Raw genomic sequence first — 10,088 nt, forward strand, 5'->3', positions numbered from 1 at the left:
ACATTTATCAACAAAAACACTAGTGTGATCGACTACAACAATCAAGAATGGGCAACAGACAAGATTAAGGTAAGAGCACAAACTGTTTTTCATCAACTGCTGATTAGTAGCATGACTTTGATAGACAGACTGTACATTTGCTTCTTAAAATCAAGAGATATATCCAAATAAGACTCGAATTGAAGAATGAGCTTAAATGTATCTCCACGCTAGCTGCTATGGCCCTAACAAAAATTAACATATATAATTCTGCCTCTATGTTCTTAGATTATTTGAGTCTTAGCACACAACTTATTGCTGCAAATAGTTCTTAATGTAATATATGATTAGGGAGAAGAGTTCACAGCACACAGAATGAAAAGAACACATTAAGGTTGCAGGGGAATGCATATCACATATGGGTTCACCAAGTACACACAGGTAACAACACCTTATAGTCTGCCACAACCCACAAGTAACAACCAGCAATATATCGAAAAACGCTGTAATGAGGACACTGGCAGTAGGCCGATAGCTCATCGATCTAAACCCTACATGACCCTAAACAGAACAATGCAAGCGTGTTCACTATGAGCGATGAGAAAGTAAACCAGGGAAATTGTTCATACTACCTGATAATAAGCACGATAACACGGCAGGGATAATGAGACCAGGTTTGCAACAAGAAATTATTCATAAAATTTCTGGGAACAATTATCTTAGAATACACAATACAGACACTATAACTTAGAAGCGCGCTAGAAGGAAGGATACGCTGAAGCTCAGTCATCGTCCTCGTCGCTCTCGTCGCTGAAGTAGCCTTTCCGCTTCTCCTTCCTCGCCGCCTTGGCCCTCCCCTCCTTCTCGGCGGCCTTCTCCTCCTCCCCCCTCGTGTCCACCACCGACGCCCACCTGTCGTCCTCGAACGCCGCGGCCACGGCGTCCTCGTCCTCGTCCGACTGGCCCGCGGGCTCTTCCCCGTCCCCGCGCCCGCGCCCGCGACCGCCGCCACGGCCACCAGCAGCCCCGCCCCCGCGGCGCGACTTCTTGGAGGGCGGCGGCCGCTCGCGGGGCCCGAGCTGGTTGCGGGGGCACTCGTAGGAGAGGTGGCCCTCCCCGCCGCACTCGTAGCAGTGGGACTTGTCGCGGTACTCGCGGCGGCGGATGAACTGCGCGGCGCGGCCGTTGTCCTCGGCGATGGAGGCGGCGAGGGTGCGGCCGTTGAGCACCTTGCCGTGCATCTCGGCGGCGGCGGCCGCGGCGTCCTCCCGGCGGACGAAGAGCACGAAGGCGACCCCTCGGCTGCGGCGGGACTCGCGGTCCTTGAGGACCGTGACGCGGGCCACCTTGCCGAAGCGGGAGAAGAGGGTGTGCAGGTCGGAGTTGGTGAGCGCGAAGTCCAGGTTGGAGACGTACACCGTGGACTTGGACGGCGCGAGCCCGCCCGAGCCGCTGCCCCCGCCCCTGCCGCCCCCGCCGTGGCCGCCCGACGCGGGCGCGCTGGAGGGGGCGCCCGCGGAGGAGGAGGGCATCGGGTAGCGGTAGAGGAAGCTGTCGTCCTCGCCGTCGGAGTCGGAGCCATGCCGCCGCCGGCGAGACATTTTCGCCTGCCTGCCTGCGGCTGTTCCCCCCTCTCCTCCGAGAGGCGAGAGGAAAGCCTATGCCTCTATGGGCCCATAACAGAGCAGAATGGACCCGCAGGGGGTAGCTACGGGCCTTCGCAGAAGAGTGGGCGGACTCGTGCTACCTTACATTTCAGCCCATGGTATATTTTCTCTCTGTTCTAAAAAATAAGAAATCCTCTTTTATTGATCCATCCATCCATGGCATCAGACTATTCATTTATTATTAGTCTGACGGATAGTTTAAAAATATCGAAACGGCGAGGCTGTTGGTTCAGGTTTTCATCGGTCGGACCGTTGGCTCAGCGGTTCCTTTACGGCAAAAAAACAGTATATTTAAGTTATTTTAAAAAATGCCCTTAAATCAAATGAGTACACATAATATTGGATGTAATCTATCAATGAATCACAAGGTGTTGCTAGCCTAGTTGATTATTTGTCCTTTAGCATGCCTGAGCTCATGGTCAAGGGTTCAATCCAAGTTCGAGCCCTGGCGCCGTCGGCCAGACATTTTCGACTGGCTGCCTGCCTGCGGTTGTTCCCCCCTCCTCTCCTCCGAGAGGAAAGCCTAGTCTCTATGGGCCCATGACAGAGCAGAATGGCCCTGGAGGTGGTAGCTATGGGCCTTCGCAGAAGAGTGGGCGAACTCGTGCTTATATTTCAGCCCATGTTTTATTTTCTCTTTGTTCTCAAAAGTAAGAAATCCTCTTTTATTGATCCATCCATGGCATCAGACTATTCATTCATGGACAGTACTACGTAACGGCACCGCACCGATGCATTGCCGTACGGCGGCTACCTAATCAGTTTCCAACGAATAAATAAACGTCGCGTGTCCCCGTTTAATTTCGTTTCTACTTGCGCACATCATCGTTGTCCTAGGCCATAAGCACGTCTTTTATGCATGTATGCAAATCAACACATCAGCTTGATGTAAGCAAATATTCTCCTAATTTTGAGTTTTTAAATAGTTTTATCTTTTAAACCATTAATTTAATTAATGAACTGCTTTAATAATTAGGTTTCACGCGACAAGATCTTCGAATCCAGATACCATGTTGATATGTTTCAACAGCTTTTTTTTGTCGTTAATTACCAAATTACTATCACTTAGTTATCGGTATATTACCAACTTAGTGACCAGTTTAAAAATTAACTTAGTTGCCATCTATTTTTACATTTTAGTTGTGTCAAGTTACCATTTTTATTTCATGCAGCTTGCCAAAAAAATAACATTACACACTAGTTTTAAAAATATAACTTGATTGACACTTAATAATGTTGTTTCGTACTAAGTTTTGTAGCAGTTTTTATTATGCATGATATAGAAAACATGTCATAAGTTGTTTGTATTTGTCAGTTTGATTATGTCTAGATGTCATATTTATACGCAATTTCCAAAAATATGGCAATTAAGTTATTTTTTATCGGACAAGTAAATACTTACTAATATGACAAGTAAGTGCAACAAATGTGGTAAGTACGAGCAAAAAAAATGTTGTCGAAACATGTCGACATGGGATCTAGTTTTGAAGATTTTGTCGAAACAAAGTCAACAGCGAAAATGGATCATCGTTCGAATTAACGGTTTAAGAGAAAAGATTTTAAATTTTGGCCATAGAAATGAAATCTAGCGTGAGCCCGCCGCATGGGAGCATCCGTGTACGCACGCTTTTTCTTAGATTTTCCCTTCATTCATTATTAGTTTGACGCATAGTTTAAGAATATCGAAACGACAAGGCTGTCAGTTTAGGTTTGGCTCAACTGTTCATTTCCGATAAAAAAACCAGGATATTTTACGGACATTCTCTCCTCTTTTTTAACTAAAAGACCGGTGCATCTTATCTTAAACAAAATTGACAAGACATCGGTTCTTGTTTTTTTCTTCGATCGGACCGCCGGTGATATGCTCCAATTTTTGAAACTATGGTTGGACGAGGTCGGGTTTCTGTACCCCCCCCCCCAACCCCCTCCCCCCGGACCATTTGGTGTTGAAATAAAGTAGTTCTTTTCTTTGGAGAAGTTGCCAAAAAAAAGTTATTTTTTCAAGGGTTACTACTTACTAGTCCATGGATATATTGTTGCTAGCTTGTATATTGCCAAAAGAAAAATGAAATGAATACTACAAAGAAGGGAATTCGTGCTTCCCCGAAAGGGGAATAGCTTGACTGATCCCCCTCGAAATATAATGGGTTTCACGTAATTCATCTACATCCATCTATATTTGTATTTCCATTCATTCATACCCCATATGGCCTGCTTTTCGCCGTCGGGTATGGCATGCCATGAGTCTAGGCCCATGCAATGCAATGCAATGCAAGAGGAAGCCATTATCCAAGAGAGGGGAGAATCATCATCATCATCAGTGAAGACTGAGAGGGTGCTTGGATCCAAGGGATTAAAACTAGTCTGACTAAAACTAGTCTCTTTAAAAGGCTAAAGTTCCAAGCACCCCTGACTAAAGGGAGGCTAAAACTAGTCTTGAGGCTAAAATCTTTTAGTCAGGGGTACCCCTACTAAAATGTGCATTAGTCCTCTCTCTCCTCATTTAACTCCTCATGCAAGTTCTGGATTGGAGAGTTTGGAGGATAATAAATGCTTATTAACTTGGTTTTAGTCTCTTTAGTACTTGGATCCAAGCATGGATGAGGCTAGCAAATTTTAGTCTCATTACTTTTAGTCATGGGACTAAAACGTATCCAAGCACCCTCTGAAGAAGGAGAGCCAATACGCAGTTCTTCTGCTACTGGAAAGGACAAGTTAATTTGACGACTACAAGAACACTGATTTATATTCCTCGCAGAAAAAGAAGAAGAGCACTGGCTAATAAATATGAACGGGGTGGAGATCCAGGGCACGCGCATCGGCCTCTTGTCATTCGCCCATTCACGCCGCCGCATGGAACTTGGCGCCCTTCAATCCGGTTCACTGGCACCGAGACGTACGACTGGCTATGGCCGCCTTGACCACACGCCTACTACTACTACTACTTAAACCACCCCTGACCTCCACCAAACCCCACGCGATCCGTCACCAGTTCACCACCGGCCGGAGACGAGCTCTGAACCCCGCCGGCCGGCCGCCATGGCAACGGTGAGCAACCAATCTCACTCACCTTCACCTCCTCCGCCTTCTTCTTCTATGATCCATCCATGGATTCCGTCACGTACCCCCATCTTGCTCGGTGCCGGTGGGGATCACCTCCTTCAGTCGACCTGACAAGCATGGCCTCACTTAACCCGGTTCGTCTTCGCAGGAGGGAGCCAAGCACGAGCACGAGCACGCGCACGCGCAGTTCAGCCTGCAGGTCGACATGCAGTGCCGGTGCATGGGCTGCGTCGGCAAGGTCGACAAGGCCATGGCCTCCATCGCCACCTTCCCGGGTACGCACGCACGCACACACATTCTTCGATTCCTGACCCCCCCCATCTGTTCTTCCTGACAATGCTTAATTTGCCTGATTTTTGGTTTTGATATGTAGGGGTCGAGACGTCGGCGGGGGACGTCGAGGCGGGGGTCATGGCCGTGGCCGGGAAGGTGAGCCCGGCCGAGCTCTGCCAGTGGCTCAAGAGGAAGACGAGGAAGGACGTCAAGATCGTCTACCCTCGCCCACCGGCTGAGAATCGTATGCAGGTATGTATGTGTGTCCCTCTGCCTCTTGTCCACAGTACTATCTTCAGACTGAAGGGCTCTGTGGTGTTCTGTGCAATATATCTATGTAATATCCAGACGATTGCACTTCTATATAAATCTTCATATGTGCTGTACTTTATTGGCCTCTCTGAATAGCAACAAGGATCGTGTGTAGGCTGGAAACACCAAAACTGCATGATGAACCATGTAAAAGAACAGATAGAATCTACAGGTCCAAACAGTGGATTTGATTCACACATCATTTTACATGTTCAGAGACTGGCTTTTTTTTTCCAGTTTCCACAATTAATTCCACGACTCAGACTAAACCTACTGCTACTTGTTTGCAGAAAATGATACTGGTTCTGGGAAGCAGTTCAAGAACCGGGGACGCGACGCCTTCAGCTCCGCTGCTACCGCAACATTTCTCCAGCGCTCTGGCGCCATTAGGAGTCCTGTCAGACAACGAGGATCTGGATCTGATCGAGGAGAGGATCAGGGACCTCGAGAGGGCCAGGGACACGTTGAAGATCAGGAGCCTGAAGGACGAGCTGACTGCAGCCAGGTCCGAGCTGAAACAATCAAGGGAAGTCATCAGCAACAGTAAGAAGGCTCTGCTAGATAGTGCACTGAGCCAGCTTGACGCGTTCAAGAAACTAGAATCACTCACTCAGATCTCCATGTGACTGAGCCTATTCAGTCCATGGTTTCGCCGTTATACTCTATGTATTATCGGTCGGTGTAAGCCTGTTGTTATCAAAACTTAAGATGTTTTCGTGCTTCTCTGAAGCCTGATGTTGCTGTATTGCCGTCTGAACTCTGAAGTGACAACAAGACATGGGGTGTAGATTTCCATGCCGGTACAGCAGTTACCCTGCTGGATGTTTTGGTATATCTGTCACTGTGTTTCATTTCATTCACTGAAATATGAACAAGGAACACTGCAGAGTTACCTCTGTTGAGATATAAGTTAGGTTTCAGCGGTGACCTTGTAATAAATCAAACTAAATGTGTCATTTTACTCTGTAGATGTTCACTGGTTCAGACTTAATAACACGATTACACGAGTATCAAACTAGCTGGCAGCTGAGAACTAGGGCAGTGAGGCAAATTGCAAATGAAAGCGCGCACACACACACCCAGATGACAGGCACCGAGGCAGAATTCAAGATCTTTGATTGACGGTGACACTCGGAGATCCATTTGCCTGGTTTTTGGTTTGACAGGGGTTAAAATGTCGGTGCGAGATGCCAATGCACGGGTCATGGCTGTCGTGGTGAAGGTGAACCCGGTGGAGCACTGCCAGTGGCAGAAGGGGAAGACAAGGAAGGATGTCAAGATCGCCTGCTCTCACCCACCATCTGAGAATCATAAGCAGGCATGTGTCCCTCTTGTCTACTACCTTAAGATTGAAGGGCACTGGTGTTCTGTGCAATATATGTAATACCCAAACGTTCCACTTCTAAATTTTGATCTCTACTAAAGTTAGTGCAATGTCGAGTCACTTATTTTGGGATGGAGGGAGTACCTTATTAACCACTGTGAATGGCACGAAGGATCATGTGTGCCCTGTACTTGCCAGAATGAGAATACAAACACCAAAATTGCACGAACCATGTAAAAGAAAAGATAAATCTACAGGCCCAAACACTGAATTTGGTTGACAGTTTTTAGAAGTTCAGAGAGTGACTTCTTTCCTGTTTCCACAACACGGACTAAACCACAGTACTTGTTTGCAGAAAATGATATTGGTTCTGGGAAGCCGTTCAAGAACCGGGGACACGATGCCGTCAGCTCCACCGTTACCGCAACATTTCTCCAGCGCTCTAGCACCATTAGGAGTTCACTCTGACCATGATGATCTGCACCTGACCGAATAGAAGATCAGGCACCTCAAGAAAGCCAGGGATGGGTTGAAGATCACAGACCTAGAGAAAGCCAGGGATGGCTTGAAGATCAGGAACATGAAGAAGGGACTGACTGCAGCCAGGTCCGAGCTTAAACAGTCAATGGAAGTGATCAGCAATAGGAAGAAGGCTCCGATGACAGTGCTCTGAGCCAGCTCGACACACTCAAGAAACTAGAATCACTCGGTCAGGCCACTATGTGACTGATCCTATTCAGTTTCATGGTCTCGCTATTATACCATACAGCATGGTCCGTGTAAACTTTGTCATGTCATTACCTAGCATGAAAATTAAACCTTTCATTCTGAAGCCTGATGCATCGTGTGAAGTGCCACCAAGCCATGGAGTGTAAATTTCCATGCCACTATAGCAGTGATCCTGCTTGATCCTTTGGTGTATTTCTCACTGCATTTTGTTCGTTCTTTAGTGTAAATTTTGCTACAGCAATTTAGTACACCACGCAGGGTAGGATAACATCTGTTCAGAAATGCCTATTTAGACAGAACACACAAGTTAATTTTCAGCTATGACCTTGCAACAAGCAAACTACATGTATCATGTGCCTCTGTAGGTGCTCAATTGTTCCTGCTTAGCAACTAGAGAGCTGAGAACAGTTCATGCTTATCCACATTAATATGTGAACTAGTTGAGACCTGAGAACTAGAACAGTTCAGTGGCATGAGGCAACATCAAAGTAGAATGTTAACACTTTACTTTTTGCCCCTTACACATTTGCAAAGCAACCCATGGTAGTGCGGTGCGAAGGCAGAGAATTGAAGGAACGCAGTGAACACTGATGCCTGTCTGACAGACATGCCACCTATGACCGCCGTGAGTCGGAGGTAGGCGCTATTATAATAACAGCATGCCCGGTGTAAACCTTGTTGTTAGCTAGTATGCAAATCAAAACATTCTTGAGGTTTTCATGCATCTCAGATGCCTGATGTTACAGTATTGTTGCCTGGGGTGAAAACAAGATATGGGGTATAAATTTTCATGCCAGTACAGCAGTGACCCTACTTGATCTTTTTGTGCATTTGTTACTGCATTTCATTTCTTTTTACTGAAAAGTGATTCAGAAACACTGCAGAGTTGCCTATGTCTAGATACAAGTTATGATTCAGCAGTGACCTTGTAACAAATCAAACTAAATGTATCATTTTCCTCTGTAGATGTGCACTGGTTCAGACTTAATAACATGAGTATCAAACTAGCTGGGAGCTGAAACTAGGACAGTCAAGCAATATTGAACAGCATGCTACCATCAAAGCACTAAAATTTCTGAACTTTTTTAATGGCCTCCTGCACATTGCAAATCAACGCACACACGTAAACAAATGACAGGCACGGAGGCAGAATTGAAGAGACGCACTGATGCTCGTCAGACATGCCGCCTATGGTCGCCGTCATCGTCGACGTGAAGGTTGACGCCGTGGCTGCGGAGCGCGTTGAGGATGGCCCAGACCTTGGTGCGGTTCTTGAAGCCCTTCTTCTCGACCTCCTTGGCGGCGTCGGCGTGGATGGGCTCGCGCGCCAGGCCGTCCACACGGAGGCGCATGGCGAGCACCTCGCCGACGGCGGCGGCGGCCTTGGCGTTGCAGGCGCGGCCGCACTCCAGCCCGTCCCGGAGGGGCTTCTCGACGGTGGAGGCGGTGACCACGACGCGGCCGCTCTGCCGGTCCACCACGTTGGCCGTCACGTACTTGAGCGAGATGAAGAGCCGCAGCACGTACCGCTTGGCCTGCGCCATGGGACCGCGAGAGCAGCCGGGGACGCGCCTAGCACGCACGGAGGCCCTCTGCGGCGTTTCGACGAGCAGCTGGGGGACGCCCGGCGCGACCGGCCGAAAGAGGCGACCGTGGGACGGGGAAGGACGGCGAGACTGGGCGGGGAGGACCGCCGGTGGGCGAGGCCGGATGAGGATCGACGCTGAAGGAGGAGGAGGGAGGCGGGGGCGGGGGCGGGGGCGCGGTGTAGCCGGCCGCGCACGAGAGAGCGAACGGCACAAGTGCGGAAGTGCCTGTGGTGTCTCGTCGTGGTAGTGGTACTGCAGTTTCTGACTTTGAGCGAGGCAGAGGATGTGAAAGGCTAGATAACAAAATAATAATAGTGAAAAAAGGGAAACAAAAGAAAATAAACCCCACCCCAAAACTCTACAAGCAACTTTCAGATTCAAAATGAACAAAATTTATGTTCAACTAAGATCTAAGAAAAATATTGTGCTTTTCCTTGCCTGTTGTCACTGAAGCTGGTATCAAAGATAAGGGGAACCTATGAAAACTAAAATATGAACTTCGCTAGGATTGTAGTTCTTCGTGTGTTTTCTCGCGCATTAGTCTCATTTTATACATAAAGCAACAACCATCAACAAACAGGATCGATACAAACCACAACATACAACACGAGAAACCACACTCTCCCAGGGCCAGATACATAGGTGCCAAAGGGCTACAACAACACCACACTGACAGATTCGACGTAGACAACAAGAGAAGACATTAAGCATCACTACGAAGCCGCCGGCGCCCTTCCGATGAGATCACGAACATGTGAAGTTGAGAATCGTCGACACCGTGCGCTCCAAGACGATGCCTTCACGAAGGACACGACACCGTAGCACCGCCACCGCCCGATCCAGAGATCAGATTTTCATCCGGAGCACGACGAAGGGAGGGAGCAACCACAACAGAGACTTCAGAAAGATGACGACGCCCACAGACGCCGCCTCCATCAGTCTGGCCTAAACCCGACACGGTTTTCACCCCGATAAGCATACTCTGTCCTCGGTAGGACGACGAAACGCCTGCTACCACACCGTCCACACGACCATGGCTGATAGCCGCCCATACCTGAGCCGCGGCCTCAGCCCATGAGCATCGCAGCTCCCACCACCTGGGGCGTCGCCCAAGAAACAAGATGCCCGAAAGGTCCTCCATGGCTACAGGTG

General features: G+C 48.4%; 2 protein-coding genes across 3 annotated transcripts; both read right to left on the reverse strand.

Annotated features, from left to right (window-relative positions):
- Nucleotides 1-654: 654 nt before the first annotated feature.
- LOC123451860 (U11/U12 small nuclear ribonucleoprotein 31 kDa protein) lies at nt 655-1,718 on the reverse strand. The gene has a single exon (XM_045128403.1). The coding sequence runs from the start codon at nt 1,578-1,580 to the stop codon at nt 762-764; it is 819 nt and encodes a 272-aa protein (XP_044984338.1). The 5' UTR covers nt 1,581-1,718; the 3' UTR covers nt 655-761.
- A 3,724-nt stretch (nt 1,719-5,442) lies between these two features.
- LOC123451861 (50S ribosomal protein L18) lies at nt 5,443-9,098 on the reverse strand. 2 transcript variants are annotated; one of them, XM_045128404.1, is made up of 2 exons: nt 8,514-9,098; nt 5,443-5,806 (listed from the first exon to the last, which is right to left on the reverse strand). In XM_045128404.1, exon 1 carries the CDS (start codon nt 8,889-8,891, stop codon nt 8,523-8,525), a length of 369 nt encoding a protein of 122 aa, XP_044984339.1. In that variant the 5' UTR covers nt 8,892-9,098; the 3' UTR covers nt 5,443-5,806; nt 8,514-8,522. The 2 variants fall into 2 exon arrangements, with proteins under 2 accessions (XP_044984339.1, XP_044984341.1); XM_045128406.1 differs by lacking the exon at nt 5,443-5,806 and adding an exon at nt 7,211-7,231.
- Nucleotides 9,099-10,088: the final 990 nt, after the last annotated feature.

This window comes from Hordeum vulgare, chromosome 5H, assembly GCF_904849725.1.
Source record: "Hordeum vulgare subsp. vulgare chromosome 5H, MorexV3_pseudomolecules_assembly, whole genome shotgun sequence".
Taxonomy (NCBI): domain Eukaryota; kingdom Viridiplantae; phylum Streptophyta; class Magnoliopsida; order Poales; family Poaceae; genus Hordeum; species Hordeum vulgare.

What these genes read in the sequence shown, in the direction of transcription:
- LOC123451861 (XM_045128404.1), bottom strand. Translation starts at nt 8,891, where the DNA reads ATGGCGCAGGCCAAGCGGTACGTGCTGCGGCTCTTCATCTCGCTCAAG.
- LOC123451860 (XM_045128403.1), bottom strand. Translation starts at nt 1,580, where the DNA reads ATGTCTCGCCGGCGGCGGCATGGCTCCGACTCCGACGGCGAGGACGAC.